The 16,920-nt window shown below is 55.9% G+C and overlaps 1 protein-coding gene across 1 annotated transcript; it reads right to left on the bottom strand.

Annotated features, from left to right (window-relative positions):
- Window positions 1–4,718: 4,718 nt before the first annotated feature.
- Window positions 4,719–10,935, bottom strand: CCDC201 (coiled-coil domain containing 201). The gene is made up of 3 exons (XM_045865160.2): window positions 10,774–10,935; window positions 7,179–7,655; window positions 4,719–5,489 (listed from the first exon to the last, which is right to left on the bottom strand). The coding sequence occupies exons 1-3, from the start codon at window positions 10,900–10,902 to the stop codon at window positions 5,403–5,405; spliced, it is 693 nt and encodes a 230-aa protein (XP_045721116.1). The 5' UTR covers window positions 10,903–10,935; the 3' UTR covers window positions 4,719–5,402.
- Window positions 10,936–16,920: the final 5,985 nt, after the last annotated feature.

Genomic DNA, 16,920 nt, shown 5'->3' with positions numbered 1-16,920 from the left:
TCGAGTCGGCCGTCTCTGCTCCGTCTTGCCTGGTGGAATGGCCATCTGGTGCCTCACGCCACGGGAGCGGTATGGGCGGTGAACGTCCCTTCCTGCAGGTCGGGGGACGGCCAGGGCAGGTTTCCGTGAGAACGCGTGGAAGGCAAGACGGGCCCCGACTCCTTCGGCTCCGGGCAGCTCGGACGTCGTTCGGAAGCTCGGTTTGCAAACAGCTCGCATCACGTGCTGAGAGCTGATGTGTAAACAGAGAGGTGGTCCTAGACCAACGGCCAAGAGAGCTGGGTGAGTCTGGGCTCCCTGACCGCATATGGTGTGCGGGACCATCTGCAGAGCGCCGTGTCTGTGGCCTCTCGCTCCCCACGGCGCGGGCCACGGGCCCACCAGCAGCCAGAACGGTTTCTTGCCTCCCACCAGCAGCCCCAACCAGCCCCCGGGCCCCGGGCACGAAGCACGCGTCTCAGGGGACCGTTCCCCAGTTGCGGGATCCCGAGGAAGCCCGCTACCTACCACCTTTGCTCACTCCGGGGCGCCCGCGCAGCCGAGCTCCCGTCCCGGAGGGGCGCGCGCGGTCTCGCCTTCGCCCTGTACAAACTGTGGGCTCGCACGCACGTGCCCTCTGAATTGCATGCCCTGAAATCCCCACGTGTGTGAAACCCACTTTGAACTTGAAAACACGCAGCATGCGCGGAGGGACAGGCCCGCCTCGGGCCATCTGCCGGCTGGCCGCAGAGCGTCCCCGCGACACGGTGCAGCCTGGGGCCCCGGCCTGTGCGGCCAGCGCCTGCAGTCGTCACGCAGCGTCCCCCAGCCCGGACGCCCCTCGTCCCTGCCCGCCCTCCCCCCCCGGCCACACGATTGCACACCACCTTGCACAAGGAAGGTAACGTATCGATCGCGACCACCTTAGAGTAGCTTCCATTCTCACCGAAGGTAAACCCAAAGCCCACCCTTGATTTTCTTTCCTCGCCGAGAAAGGCCGGATACGCCCCTGCGCCCTCCCGTGTCCGGCTGGGTGTGGCTTTGCCGCTCGATGGCATGCAGGGGTGGGTGGGCACGGGGACATGCTCTCTACCCACGGAGCTCGCTCGAGAATGGTTCTGCAGACACGGAACCAGGTGACGGGGTCAGAGTGACGGCAGCTCACGGTCACCAGGTAGCTTCTCTCGATAGATTTGTATAATCAATACGGGTCTATTTTTACGTCAGCCCCACACTGTACCTTCCAGTCTTTTCCAAGATTGTTCGACTGAGACAAGTCACTGAATAATTGGTCCTATTTTTATTAACAAACCAGTGAACGGACTGAAATGTTAACGTGAATGTACATTTCTTAATTGCGACTTTTCTACTGAGTGTTTGCACTATACTTTCTGGAATCTTATTTAACAAAAATAAAGGAAAAGATTGCTTGACTAAAAACCCGGTGGCCGTTTTACTCGCGAACCGCGGGGTTTTGTGGCTTGTGGGAAGACGCGCCTCCCTGCAGGGGGACGGTGGTGTCCTCTAGTGTCGGCGGCCCGTCCTCTGGGCCGGACTCGGCTCCTCCTCTGGCCGCGGGGCGGGGGGGTGTGGGGGCTCGGCTTCTGCTCCCAACCGGAGACTCCGGGGAGGACGATGTGTACCTCCTGTGGTTCTCAGACTGCTCTCGGACTAACCGGTCAGGGACTGTTGTTGAAGGCAGACCAAGGGTGGACAGCAGGGGTGGGGGTGCGCCACCAGCAGGCTGAGCCAGGATGTTCCCTAAAACCGGCCTCTGCAGCCCAAGGTCAGGCCAAAGTCAGGGCCTAGCAGAGAAGAGGCTGTGAGGCATCAGACCAGAATGTTAGGGAGGGTTTGCCACCGGCCACCCTCCACCAGGACACACCTAATGCCACCGTCCAGGGAAGCCCCCTCCTACCCAAAGAGTGGGCAAGAGAAGAAGGGTTGGTGCAGGGACCCCGCAGCTGGTGGGGAGGCAAGGACTGGGCCAGACTCTGGGGATCATGAGAGCGTGGCCTGGGCTTGGCACATCCCGTAGAGCCTGAGACCCCGTCAGCAGGGGAGGGGGGTGGAGGGGCTGCCGGACTCTGCCCCCTCTGAGGACGCCCTGAATCCCAGGGCAATTTCCAGACCCCACTCACTCGGCATTTTCCCTTAGAGGTCTGGCAGACACATCAAAGGGAACACACCACCCTGAGGGGTGTGAGTGGGTGAGAGGGGGTGTGAGTGGGTGAGAGAGGCTGTTCTTTGAAGGAGTAGGTCCCCCAGTCACGGGGCTGCTAAGTCCAGTCTGCAGGGCAGGCGGCAGCTGGAGACGCAGTGAGGAGCGGAGGTTGCATCTCAAGTCCGATGGCTGCCTGGAGGCAGAATCCCCTCCTCCCCTGGGAGGACCGCAGTCTTTTCCTCTTAAGGCCTTCAACTGATTGGACGAGGCCCACCCACATTATCGAGGGCGATCTGCTTTAATCACAGCCCACTGCTATAAATGTTGATCTCACCTAAACCAGACCTTCACCCTGACATCTAGCCTGGCGTTTGACCAAACTGGGCACAGTGGCCCAGCCAAGCTGACACATAAAATGAATCGTCACAAATGTGTATCTTTAAGCTCAAACGAAATCAATCCAAAGTAAAGGAATTTAAAAAATCCTTATGAAAAGCACAATATCCCCAGAGAAACAGGACATTTACAGAATCCTCTGAGAAAGGGATACAACCAACCAGGAAGCAGGTGGACACTTGTCCAACTTGTCCAACAGAACCATCCATGAGGGAAACGCGCATGAGAACACAAGGGTACCGTGTCACCTTTCCAGCTGGTACGTGACTTAATTATGATTATTTTTTATTTTTTGGTATGTGTTTTAAAAGCTATCGTAAAACTAGCAAAGCTGCAGTGAGCGCTCACTTGGACACCGCTCACGGGCCCCGCACCTCGCTGGGTAATACCCAGCAGGGACCACACGATGGGAACACCGTTTAACCCACAAAAGGACTTGGAGGATTCTAACAACACTGGTAGACATTGGTACAAAATGCTTTGTTCCATGCCCGCATCCCCAATCCTGTGAGTGGGGTGTGGTATCACCCTGCTTGTGCCCTTGGCGAGGCTGCCTGGCATGCTGGACCCCACCCCAGCCCTCGAGCAGGGGATCCGCAGCACGGACAGTCTGTGTCCCACCGAGGCGGCCACGCACACATGGGGCCTGCGTGCAGCCCCGTGGCGGCCAGCAAAGGAACGGGGCCCCCGGTCCGGCACCCCCACACGGAGCCGGGTTCCCACTTTCCCGCTCAGATGCGCCGGGCGAGCACCTGCTTGGCGTCACCTGCAGGGAGCCCAGGTGGAGGTGCAGCCGAGCCACCAGAACGGAGGTGAACACGGGTTGTTTTGAGTCTTTGTTTCGCAGTAAAAAAAAAAATTTTAAAACACCAGGCGCTAAGACTTTACTGGAAAGTGATGCACAAACCAGACCCTGCAGCGAGGCCACTGAGCAGCCCCTCAAACCAGGTTTCTGACACGGTGACAAGGGGTGTGAACGTCAAATAAAGACACCCCGGATAAATAGCTTATTTTAGGAAGAAAACGTATAGTTTTGAAGATTAGATTAGAAAGGGATCACTTCTCATTTCACGCTGAACAGAAACTGCACGAGGAGAAGCATGCTACGGGGCTCGCTGGCTGTGACGCGGGCGCGTTCCTGAAGAGGACCCTGGTTCAGAGACCCCAAGGGGTCCCCGTCTATGCAGCCCGGACCGGCAGTGCCCGCGTCCCGAGCGCCGGTCTGAGGCTGCCCTCCCGCCCGTGCACAGCTCGGGTCCCGAGGACACGGAGGTCATGGAGGTGGTGGGTGCGGCCAGGACGCCCTCCCGGGCACCACGTTCCGGCTTCGGGCACAGGACTCGCTCCTTCCTTGGGCTACTTGCCGGCCACATCTTCCCGTGGCTGGAACACGCTCACAATCCACGCTGTTTTATTTGTGAAACGCCCCCCCAGGATTGCATTTCAAACACCAACTAGAGGGCCTGTGACCTACGCTCTTTTGCACAAATGCAAGAAGCCGTTTTGCTAACACGTGGGGGAGAAAACGCAACATGAGCATCTAGGAAAGTAGCTTACGAACAAAACGCTTCCTTCTGAGCACCTGTAATTCCCAGGCTTTCAAGAACAACCTCCCCGAAGTGCCCCTGTCATGCCTTCCTCCTCTCTGGCCTCATTCTGCATCTGAATTTGTCAAGGGCTGTGAGCAAGACAGAGAAGCCACTTGATGACCCATCAGAATCACTTTACATCAGACACAGATGCTCAGCAGAATCGTTCACTGACTTCCAGTATTGAAGGTGCGAAGGGTTTGCACTGAAGTATTTTTCCACGGTATGCAATTCTAGGCAGACTTTCTGCTTTATACTTTTGTGCTGTATTTGAAAAATTCATAAACTTATCATTTCCATAATCCGACAATAAATGTTATAACAAAGGGAGAAGTGAACACGTTGAAGAGTCAGCTTACGAAGGAAGAACCGGGTCAGGACACACAGGACTGTGTAAGCCCACTGGACAGTAAATCCGCTCTTCCCACACGTAGTCATTTGAAGTGACTCATCCAGTGACGGCAAACCACCCCCACCCCGGGAGGACTGTCCTCCTTCCTTGTTGGAAACCTCCCAACAAACACAGGGAGTGCCCTGCTTTAGGGCTGCCTCCTGATTCTGTCCAGCAGTGAGCTTGATCTGCAGCCCTGAGAGTGGGGCCACCATGGCCAGGCCTGGAGGGGCAGCCCTGGAGATGGCCCGGGGTAGGGTTGGAAACAAACGCTCTTTTCGTTTTCGGAAGGAAAAAAAACAGAGCACAGGGTGTAAACACCTCCAGCTTTTCCGTGGGACCCCAGCGAGACTGCACAGGGACGGGGCAGAGACGGCCTGAACCATGGCACAGGGTCGGATTCTTCACCCCACCCCCACCTTTCGGAACCAGCGCCTGCAAACCGCCCGAAGCGCCTCCCGCTCAGAGTCCCAGCGCCTGACTCTCCCGGAATGGCATCCTGAGCCCGCTGGGTGTGTGGCCCCAGCCCTGTGTGGGCGGCTGGGTCGCCACGCTCCCTGGTCTCTACGTGCAAAATGTCATCCTGTGCCCTGGGTCACACTGGGGAAGCCGCAGGGGTGGCAGGCACCCCCAGGGTGGCGCAGTGGGCGTCCACCTCCCCCGTCGGCTCCCTCTGGGCCCTGCGCTCTGGTGGTACCTTGGAGAGCCTCGTTAGCTCGCCCCCACCCGACTCGAGGGACGCAGCGCGGGGAGGGCAGCGGTCCAAGCGGGACCTGGGCAAGCCCTGAGGAGGGCTGGGGTTTGCAGACAGACAGAGGGCCGGGTGAGTCCGGCCGAGGTGCGAGCTCCAGAGCATCGCACCCCCCCGCCCCGGCCCCGAGGGTCAATCGTCCTGGATGGTGAGCTCATGCTGAGTGGCCTCCTCGATGTCCTGAAGCTGGCGGATTTCCCACTGCCTCACGCGCTCCATCTGTCGGAGGAAAGGCGTCTCTGAGAAGGCCCGCGTTGCAGGAGCGCCCGCCACAGCTGCCCGTGGACAGCAGAGGCCCAGGCGGGCTGCACGCCCCTCCCCACCCGGCCCCGCCCTCGGCTCTCGGGCACCCCTGCTTCCACGTGCCGGGCATCACAACCACACCACGGAGCGGCAACCGCCCAGAGGGCCGAGTCTGGGTGGGCACCGGAGGGCTGGCTGAGGACCCAGGGGAGTGGGGCAGAGGCGGCCGGAGGGCTGGGCACAGGGACAGGGAGGGCCAGCCGGGGGCGTGCTGGGGACATCCCCGTGGGGTGGAGTAGACAGGCGGTCTTGCGGGGCTGCAGCAGGGAGAAGGGCCCAGGCCAGGGTGGGGAACACGGGCAGGATGAGCCCTGCTCCTGACCGAGACGCGGGCTTGGCCTCATAGAAGCCACGGCGGGGGGGCAGGGTGGCGGAGCCAGACCGCACAGGGGCGTGTGCAGGGGCCGGATCGAGGACAGGGTTGGCGGTGGAAGGAAAGACTGGGTCCTCGGCCCCCCATGGCGGGTGCCCCACAGATCATGGTCCTCCAAATAGCCTGGAAGTGTAAAAAAATGAAGCAATCCCTGGGTGGGGGCAAATGAGGACCAGGAGAAGCTGGTGTTGTCAGCAAGGGTGTGGGCAGATGGCAGAACGAGTGGGGACAGCAGAGCCGGGGGACGGGCCACCAGCAAGCACATGAACCCCTCGCAGAGCCCAGAGCAGTCAGAGGGGCTGGAAGCTGGGCGCCTGCATGAGGGCCCCCACGGGCCCAGGGCCTGCCCCACCTCTGGGACCATCTCTGCCACACAGTGAGACCCCCAGGCCCCTTCCCTTTGTCAGCTCCAGAATATTCCAGCCCCGCTCACACCTCTCCTGGCAGCAGGTGGGAACATCATCAGCCCGTGGGGACAGGGCACTAGGGAGGCATTTGGGGCTCGGGGGCAGCCCCGCACTCGGGCCCCACCCAGAAACGCAGGCGGAGCTGTGGTCAGCTCTGCAAGGCCGGGTTCCCAACTACGACCAGACACAGCCACAGAGGGCGGGGTGGGGGGGCCATCAGGAAAGCATCCCACCAGCAAACGCCCCAGAAGGGCGAGTGGGGCCAAGCAGAGAGGACTGGAAGGCCAGTGAAAGGAATCAGTGGGAGAATCGAGGCATCCTGCGGCGACCTTGGAAAGTGGAACCCAGCACCCCTCCGAGGGGCGGACAAGGGGTGAGAGAAGAAAGAAGAGATGGAAAGAAGCCATCCAGGCTGCCCCACACCTGACTTCCACCTGACTTCCCAGCAGGTGGAGCGGAGCCACGGGCCTCAGAGGCCACAGAGGGAGGGGTGAAGGTTTCCCAGAGGGACCCAACAGACCGACGGGCGCCCAGCCCACGAGCCAGGCCATGCACTGCACACGTCCCACCTCTGGGCAGCAGACCTGGACAGCCGGGGTCAGCTGTGGCCCCACGTGAGGGGCAAGGTGGAAGTCCCCCGACCGCGCCCTTCTCAGAACCTTCTAGAACAGCAGGGCGTCACAGGAGAGGTGAACCAGCTGAGGGGCCAGGAGGCAGTGCTCCGAGCAGGAAAGGGGCCCTAGGGACGGGGTCAGGGATGGGGTCGGGGACAGGGTCGGGTCGGGGACACAGTCAGAGACAGGGTCAGGTTGGGGATAGTCGTACCACAGTGGCCAGCTTCTTCAGGTCCTGCTTCCTCCTCCTGGCTGTGTTGGGGATCCCGGGCAACCCCACGGATCGAGGCCTGCTCCTTGCTCCGCGGGACTCCGCTCGCTGCTGCCGCCGCGTGACCGAGGCCGCTGTGGGCGGCTCTTCCCTGGGAGCCCGGGGGTCTGGGTTGGGCCCTGGCTGCCCACTGGCCACCCTGGAGGCCCAGATGCTAGAAAGCTGCGGGGTCTGGAGGGCGGCCGTGGAGCTGAGCCCTGCCTGGGGGGCCGGGGGGTTCCAGGAGAGGTGTGCAGGCAGCGGGGATCCAGGCTCAGGGCCCTCGGCTGGGTGGGAGGGGACGGGGCCTGCTGGCCTCCTGCGCAGGCTGGGGGAGGCTCCCAGAGGGGTGCTGTGCTTCAGGACCCTTCTCAAGGGCAGCTGACTCCTCAGTGAAGAGGGGCCCTCGTCTTCCTCAGAGGAGCTCACCCTGGAAAACTGCCGAGACAGGGCACAGATGTCGGCTCCCTAGAAGGTCCCGGCAGGAGCCTCAGGACGGGCACCAGAGCCCATCGGGCACGTCCTCCTCCCCCCCGGCCTCTGCCCTGGGCGCAGAGCCTCCAGTCCCACCCCGGGTGGGAGCGTGCGGCCCAGAGCGCGCTCCCACCGTACCTGCCTTTCCACCCAAGTCGCCTGTTCTATTTTTTGGTCAAAAGCAAGCATTGGTCCAAAATGTGGTCTTAATAATGGAATTGAAAAAGAAGGGGGGGCGCCTGGGTGGCTCAGTCGTTAAGCGTCTGCGTTTGGCTCAGGTCATGATCCCGGGGTCCTGGGATCGAGCCCCACATCGGGCTCCCTGCTCAGCGGGAAGCCTGCTTCTCCCTCTCCCACTCCCCCTGCTTGTGTTCCTGCTCTTCGCTGTCTCTCTCTGTCAAATAAATAAATAAAATCTTTTTTTATTCTTATGTTAATAAATAAAATCTTTTAAAAAAAAGAAGAAAAAGAAAAAGAAGCGGTTTTCAGGTAAAAAGACTTCTTTCTTTTTTTCAGGAGAAAACTGTAAAACATTGTCAATGAAATCATCTTAACATTTACGCTCAGCATAAAAGAGCAGAACAGCGGGCGGACGCAGCTGCTCTCTGTATGATGGGACGGCAAATCAGGCAGGGGTGTGGACACCCAGCGTCCTGATCCCGAGCCCCCCGCCCCCAGCTTCCGAGCCCCCGGCCGGCAGCAGAAGCTCCTTCAGAGTGTTTTTCCATCGAGAACAAAGCCCCTGGGAAAACCCTCAAACTCCTGTGCTCACGGCCTTTCCCTGATGCTGACAAACTGTCTTCGGCAAACAGTTTTATTGTCATCCTAAGGTCATGGTCGCCACAGCGCTCCTTGACAGGTTGTCACGTCAAAAGGACGTGACAGACTGAGCAGCTTGGTTTTTGAAAGAAGCCCTCGTCTGTCTTTTAGAGAGGTATTAATTCACACTGCGGTGCATCCGAGCCAATCCCCTACCAGTCTAGGTAACTTTCAGAGGAATGCTGATTTTACGTTGAATGCCACGGATGGAATGGGGGAAAGTATTCGCAAAGTACAAATCCAATAAGGGGATACTCTCCGAAGTACGCAAGGAATTCATACAGCTCCATAGCAAAAAGCCAAATAATCCAATTAAAACATGGGCAGAGGACGTGAACAGACATATCTCTAAAGAGGATATCCAGGTGGCTGACAGACACATGAAAAGATGCTCCACATCACTCAGCACCAGGGAAATGCAAATCAAAACGACGATGATCTGTCACCTCACACCTGTTGGAATGGCCAAAATCAACAACACAAGAAACAGCAGGTGTCGGTGAGGATGCGGAGAAAGGGGACCCACCGTGCACTGTTGGTGGGAATGCAGGCTGGTGCAGCCACTCTGGACAATAGTATGGAGGGTCCTCAAAAAAATGAAAAATTGGAATATCACGTGCCCCAGGAATTCCACGTCTGGGCATTTGGCCACGGGGAAGGAAACCATCATCCTGAAAAGGTACCGACTGACCCTGCCACGTTCACTGCAGCCGTGTTCACGCTTTGCTAAATCCCACTCTCGGGGTCCGATCTCATGCACCTGTTCGCTAGTGGGAAGAACAGTTTCTGGTGATGATATCCACTGTGGGCCCTGCTTCCCAAAAGTATCAATCAAGAAAGCCACTGTCATGCATGGTGCGGGAGGGACTGGAACTTTTCTCCAACAACAAGTGGATAGAAGTGTGAAGATGGGGTGATTGGGACATGCCCGGACATGTTGGCGGCCCACCAACTGGCTTCCGCTTGGGGGTGGGGGGAGAACAGAGCCAGCAGTCAGTGCAAGATACTACTGCGGGGTTGTCCTTGAATTCCTGCTGTGCATTTGCACCTGAAGGGATGTATCCGGTAGTGAGTTTTTGGGGAGGCAGAGCTGAGAAGCATAGTCATGATAGTGAACTAAACTTTTCCTAGAACAGAGGACAGATGCTTATGTTGCCTTAAACGTGAGCCTGATCAGAAATGCTCCAAGGCCGTGGGAAAGCGTCTTAGCCATCGTTTGCTGCGTGACAAATCACGCCAGCACTGAGGAGCGTAAGACAGACATGGGTGGTCGCGGTTTCCGTGGGTGGGGGGCTTGGGCTCTCCCATGGGGCTGCTGCCCTCCTGTCCTGCTTAAAATCAAAGCATAGAGGGACAAGTAAAACTAGAAAGTCTAACGTCAGCCTTGCTGCCACCCAGCTCCCCTAAGTAGCTACCGTTAGCAATTTGTAAGAAAACAAAAAGCACGGAATGCGTGTCCTGTATACAAAAGAAGTTCACGTTTCATAAATGGAATCCTGATGTGCATGGCTGTGTGGCTTTTCACCTCACCGGTGAACAAAGCACGTCAAGTCGCTTATTTGAGCGTGGCAGAGTTGGGTGTTTAAATTCCCCAGAGGGGCTTTGAGGTGGGCCAGGGCAGAAGAGGTCCCTAAATACGGTCTGGCGGGAAGGGGTTGTTGCTCGCGGAAACGCGTTCAGTGGAGCGTGCTGGAGCATTCCGAATCGGGTCCCAGTGAGCTCTTAGAGCATTCTTCCGAGGTGAGTATATCATGACCAGGCAGCTGGGCGAAGTGCCAGCCCAGCTGAAACCGAAAACAGGTCGGACCATGCGGAACGTCCCCAGGAGAGTCTCCCAGTCCCTGGGCCAGAAAGCCAGTCGGGAGTGTCCTCCTGGGGGGTGGTCAGTTCCCGAGCTGCTACTGTGTAGGTCTCAGGGTGCTCTTGCTACATTGTTTCCCATCGCAAAACCCGTAGAGATTGATGAATGTGAACTGTAACCACTCTGAAGAGCTGGATTCGCTCCAGAGAATGAGTCCGCATCAGTAAGTGCCCAAGTGTTTCCCAGAGTGGCTGCGCGGTCCTCCAGCCTGGCGGGCCCGCATGGGCAGCCCAAGTCGCTCCGCATCCTCACCGGCATTCGGGGTCGGCAGCTCCTAAGGTGTTCTACTGTTTGCTTTCTAACAGGCGAGCAGTAGTACCTCACGGCAGGGTGGTTTTAATGTGCATTTCTTCCACGACCGGTGATGGTGAGCATCGTACCCTGTATTTACCACCTACTTACCGCGTATACATCTTCTTTGCTGGTTAGAGGTTGAACACCTGAGCCCTGTCGACAAAGGCAAACAGAATCAGCTCGCTTATTAACAGACTGGCACTGGGTCAGAAAGCGCATCGGCTCCACACCATCCATAGGAGGCTGCGCCGGAGACAAAGGGCTTTGGAAAGATCCACAGTATGGCAGCAAAGACAACCCACGGGGGGGACGTGTGAACACGGGAGCACCTCTGCTGTTAAGAGGCCAAATTCATGGAAAAATGCACTAGATGAGTTGAAAAACAAAAGCACAGGGTGATTAAAAAGCCTAAATGTTTTCCTGCTTTAAGCACCTTGGCTCCAGATGCTGGGGCATCAACACAGAGCAAAATCCACAGAGAAACACGGAGAAACAGAAATAAACTAGTAATTGAGGCTACTTCACGGTGTGGGTATGTTTTTCTTTCTAAGCCTATGGTAGATCAAAGAGAAAAAGAAGAGAAGTGATCCAAATCCCATGGAAGGTCATCAGCGCTTGTAAAGGGAGACAAAGTCATTCTACTTCCAAGAGGGACCAGGCTCAGTGCAGAGGAGGGGTACGCACCAGGCGGGGCCTCTACCAGAAAGGCACTGAGAGCGAACAGGAGCGTATTTTCTGATTAGCAGGAGCTACCCTGAACTAACTTACGCATGGAAGTGAACTGAGAACCAATACACAATTAGACGCTGATACGCTTTTCCATAAGAACAATTTGAGAGCTGCCTGGGTGGCTCATCGGGTTAAGCGTCTGCCTTCGGCTCAGGTCGTGATCCCAGTGTCCTGGGATCGAGCCCCGCATCGGGCTCCCTGCTCTGCGGGGAGTCTGCTTCTCCCTCTCCTCCTGCTTGTCACTCCCCCTGCTTGTGCTCATTCTTTCTCTGTCAAATGAATAAAATAAAATCTTTAACAATTCGATACATTTTTGATAGAACAATACTGTAGCACTAACAGCTTACAGAAAGAACAGTGTGGGTTTTCAGATGCGTACTCAGCACAAACAATAGAGACATACATCTGGGAATATTATACAGGAAGAGATGGGTTTTAAATGAGCAGGGAAGGGCGCCTGGGTGGCTCAGTTGGTTAAGCGACTGCCTTCAGCTCAGGTCATGATCCTGGAGTCCCGGGATCGAGTCCCGCATCGGGCTTCCTGCTCGGTGGGGAGTCTGCTTCTCCTTCTGGCCCTCCCCCCTCTCATGTGCTCTCTCTCTCTCATTCTCTCTCTCAAATAAATAAATAAAATCTTAAAAAAAAAAATGAGCAGGGAAGGGAGGTTTTTTTTTTTTTTCTTTGAGTGTTGTTGTTCCAATGGGTCAGCCATTTAGAAAAAAAAAAAGTAGCAAAGCCAAGTCCCTACCTCATACCCTACATGAAAATAAATTACAAGGGACTGAATAGTATACTCTTTAAAAATTCAGATTGCGAAAAAGAAACAGGATAATTTTGAAAAATCAGAAACAAATTGGATTCTTATATCATTCACCAAGATCAATTCCAACTGCATATAAGATGCAAATGTTGTGAGACATGACGTGAAATGGGGTCACTTATTTTGAGGGGTTTAGATGGAGCCGGGAGGCCATCAGCAGGGGGGCTCATCCTTGTTCTCTGTCCTCAGGGTGAAACTAGAAACTTGAGCCCCGCCAAACCCCCCATACCCTGAGCCCCTGCAACTTGCTGCCCTAAGAGATTTTACTCCAATTCTGTTCAACTAACCCGAATTTTCTGCTGCCAACACCAGTCAAAATTCTTTCTAAGCAACATATACAAACTTTCCCCATTATTTTTAAAAACCCCTGAGTTTTGTCCCCTAAGGGGACACAATTTGGGTTGCTCCCCGAACTGCAATCCTGAGACCCCACATAAACGCTTTGTTTTAGGTCAGTTCTGCCTCTTTGCTGACAAGGTACAAACAGAACTATCAAAGCACTGGAAGGAAATGCGGGTGGCTTGCTCTGTAAACTGGTAAGGCCTTCAAATGATAACTCATGACACAGAAGCCGTAAAGGAAAAGAAGTTGAAATATAAAATTTTGAACTTCTGTAAAGAAAAACAGATGACATAGTCAGTGAAAACAAACAGCCCACAATTCTTATGAAAGATAAACAACAGGCTAATGGTCCTCCAACCCAGGGGAAAAAACTAAACCCTTAATGGATCAACATGCAAGGACCCTTAGTGGTTTTTTTTTTAAATATCAAATGTGTTTTTAATATATTGATAAGAAAAGATGTCTATGTTCTGGGTACAGGATCCTTTTTTTTTTTTTCCAAACTGAGAAAAAATAAGGATCTAATGTTCCAGAAGAAGCTAAAAATAACATTAGGTTATAGTGGGGGCTAGGGAGGGCGGCAGGGGCCACTCCATACCTGCTTGGCCCTTTTATTTTGACACCTAGCCTACAAATGAAGAAGGGAGAAAGGTCCCTGCCTGGGGAGACTCGAGGAGACCTGGGCAGCCCCCCTGGCTGGGCTGGGGAGTGGTTAGGGTCCGAGACTCAGGACTCTGAAACTCCCCCCCACCGCCCCGGGACCCTACCAGTCCTGCACCCTGCCTTTCTTTGCACATACGGAGCAGGCATGGCGAGGGCTCCCCTCCTGCTCCTGGTGCTGGCCCCCTGGCCCCCCGCAAGGCCACCCCGGACCCAGCCCCGCAGGACAGGCTGGGGAGGGGAGGGCGGGCGCGGTGTGCAGGACCTGGCAGCTCACGGATGTGTCGGGGGAGGGCGTGTCGGGTCCCAGCGCGGGGCGCCCCCCACCAGCGGAGGCGGGCAGTGGTTCCTGTGCCCCGGGCTCCATCCTGCCTCCACGCGGGGACGCAGCCGCCGCACCCCAAGCCGGCGCCCAGAAGCCCCCGCGGCGCGGCCCGCAGGCGGCCCGGGCTGCACCTGGCGCTCCCTGGGGCGCACGCGCAGGGCGGGGCGCGGGCGGGGCGCGCCCCGGGGGCCTCCAGCTGGTGGCTTCCCACGCGCCCCTGGGCGTGTTTCCGGCCTTCGCGAGGTCGGGGCGCGGGCGGGGCGCGCCCCGGGGGCCTCCAGCTGGTGGCTTCCCACGCGCCCCTGGGCGTGTTTCCGGCCTTCGCGAGGTCGGGGCGCGGGCGGGGCGCGCCCCGGGGGCCTCCAGCTGGTGGCTTCCCACGCGCCCCTGGGCGTGTTTCCGGCCTTCGCGAGGTCGGGGCTGGACGCCCGGGCCGGAGCCATCGCGTGCGCCCCTGCGTGCCCGACGGTCGACCTGCCTCTGCGCGACAAGCTACAGGAGCGGAGACCAAGGCAAGGCTCGTGTCCCCGTGTCCCCGAGTCCCCAGGCAGGGAGCGGAGAGTGACTCCCAGCTGTCGGACTCCCAAAGTCCTTGGCGCTGCGAGGAGCCTTCCCAGCCTTCGTGGGGTGGACGTCCGGCCCCCTGCAGGGCCCCAGGCGGGGCAGCCCCCGTGGGGCCCGCACGCGCATGCGCTGCCCGGGGGGGCTCCTCCCCCGGCCAGCGGCTTCGGGAGTGGGCGGCCGCAGGGCGGGCGGGAGGCCGGTGCCCGCCTGACCAGCGTCTTCACGTATCGTTAGTGAATAACAGTTGAAAAAACCCATCTCGCCTGGTACAGTGCATCCTTTTCCAGCTGGGGAAAGTGAGGGCCCCAGTGGGGAAGAGTTTGGCCCAAGTCCCGCGCGGAGCCCGGGGGGGCTGCCTTGACGACATCCCGGTGTCCTGTTGTTTCCTCACGGTGTCAGGCCATCTGAGGGTCCCCTGGCCTGCTGGCACCCCGGGTCCCCTGCTCTCCTGACCCCAGCCGTCCCCCTGACCTCCTGGCACTCAGGCACGCTGCTCTGAGTGTAGCATACGGCTCTTTTGTTTGCGTGCGCGGCTAAAAACAATTTCGAAATCTGCAGTGTGTGTCGAGGGTCACGTTAGTCGGGCACGCCAACGTCATCTGTCACCAGCACCCTTCGCGGCCGCCCTGGGCAGCGCTCTGCCGGGGGAGTGTGGGGGTCTGGGCATGCGCAGGGGCCCGGCGCCGGCTCCAGGCCAGGCTGCGGAGGAGTTGGCCCCATAGCCTGCTCCTGGTCCCTGCTGGGAGCCCCGCATGTTCCTAGAGCTCAGAGAGGCTGCGTGCCCGGAGCTGGATGCCTCTCGCTGTGCAGAGGCGACTTCAGGCGTGACTCGAATCCAGCTGCTGGATGCACCCATGCGCCTGCTGGTCTGCCACACGGAAACCTGCATCGCGGGTGCAAGTACTGCTCTTGGTGCGGGCAGTCCGGTTCAGAGCCCGGCTCTTGTTCCGTAGAAGGCGCGGGCTTTGGACGAGACATGCAGACGGTCCAGGGCACTGAGAGCTGCCTCTGGGCTTACAGATCGTGTGCGGGGGATGCCCAGGAGCGCTGGGCCCGCAGGAAGTACTCAGCAGCTGGTGGCATCTGCATTCACTCTACCTACTTACCTTCCAACAGCCTTTCCATTCCACCTTGCTGGGGCTTTCGGAACTCCGGCAAAGCAAATTACCCATTGCTTCTGCACTGCACGTTTATTTTCTGTGTGTTATGATGTTTTGGCCTCTTAAGACCTTTCTGGCTGGGGAGAGGTTGTCCCGCGTGGGGTTAGCCAATCCTTAAAGATATAAAAGGACCCAATGGGAAGCATGTCTTCCATAGGGGAACCAAGCAGCCCAGAGCCATACCTCCTCCATCTAGACCGAGCAGCCCAGGGGACAATATTCTTTTTGGGCCAGGTGCCAGGCGACTAGGGACACCCTACAGCACCCTACTGCTGGAATTATTCAAGGTAGCCAATGCTAAGCTGCTCACACTGTCCTGCTCTGCCCTTTCCCATGGAAACCCCAGTAAGGGTTATGGCCTGGGCTCTCTCCTCCTCCTGCTTCTGCCTCCTGACCACCCTGACACTTCCTTGTGGCCCTGTGTGGTATGCTGTGCCTCCTGTCTGTAGGACCCGGAATATAATAAACTTTCCCTCTAAGCCCCATTCCTGTCTAGGCCTGTGTCCCATTGACTTTACTATCCCATACCCAACACGTATATTCCTAGAACAGATTCTACACAACCAGTATGCTCAAGGTTGCATCTGACCTCAGGTTGTAAATAAGAGGTTAATGGCTGGTACTTTTTGTAAACCACTACAGAAAAGGAAAAAAAACCCTGTAAATTTCATTAATAATCAAATAAGTAAATTTCATTAATAAATAGCACAAGTACTGCTTTAAATTCATTAACATTTGTAAAGATAAACTGTCAAAATACCTTCCAAGACAGGAAGTGCCAGGTTTACTTGTGAATCCTACTGAACATTTAAGAAAGAAATTATACCAATTCTTTACAATCTCTACCAGATTTAAACAGAGGAAACAGTTCTTAACCCATTCTTTGAGACCAGCATTACCATAATACCAAAAACAGATGAAGACATTACAAGAAAGGAAAACTACAGATCAAAATCTTTCATGAACATAGATGGAAAAATCCTCAACAAAATATTAGCAAATCAAATCCAACAATGTATAAAATAATTACATGCCATGACCAAGTGAGATTTATTCCAGGTGTGCAAGGCTGGTTCAAGAGTTAAAAATCACCTAATGTAACCCATCACACCAAGCTAAAGAAATATCACATGATCATATCAATAGAGGCAGAAAAAAATTTGACAAAATCCAGTGTGCATTCATGATAAAAAACTCAGTAAACTATGAATACAGGAGAACTTCCTAAACTTGATAAAGAATACCTATAAAAACCTAAGTAAGATCACAGCTAATGGTGAGAATCTCAAAGCTTTCCCACTAAGATCAAAACAAGACAAGGATGTCCTCTCCCACCAGTGCTTTCTAATATCATGGTGGGAGTCCTAGCTGATGCAATAAGACAAGAAAAGGAAATAAAATGTATACTGATTGATAAGGAATAAATAAAATTGTCTTTGCAGATGACAAAAAGAATCAATGAAAAAACTCCTGGAACTAATAAGTGATTAAAGCGAAGTTGCAGGATACCAGGATACAGAATCAATCCTTTGTGAATATACCAGCCGTGAATAAGTGGAATTTGAAATTAAAAACACACCACTTACATTAGCACCCCCAAAATGAAATACTTGTGTATAATAAAATATGTACAAGATCTATATGAAAAACTACTA

Source organism: Mirounga angustirostris, unplaced genomic scaffold (genome assembly GCF_029215605.1).
Source record: "Mirounga angustirostris isolate CCGP_5_RB_7025 unplaced genomic scaffold, mMirAng1.0.hap1 SCAF_12, whole genome shotgun sequence".
Classification (NCBI taxonomy): domain Eukaryota; kingdom Metazoa; phylum Chordata; class Mammalia; order Carnivora; family Phocidae; genus Mirounga; species Mirounga angustirostris.
Note: the sequence above shows the minus strand (reverse complement) of the source record. Positions and strands in the feature narration are given on the sequence as shown.

Coding starts and splice junctions, on each gene's coding strand:
- CCDC201 (XM_045865160.2), bottom strand. CDS start 10,902: ATGGATGGTGTGGAGCCGATGCGCTTTCTGACCCAGTGCCAGTCTGTT. Junction 7,656..10,773: donor GCAAAGAAGATGTATACGCG/GTAAGTAGGTGG, acceptor CTGTCTCGGCAG/TTTTCCAGGGTGAGCTCCTC. Junction 5,490..7,178: donor TGAAGAAGCTGGCCACTGTG/GTACGACTATCC, acceptor TTCCTCCGACAG/ATGGAGCGCGTGAGGCAGTG.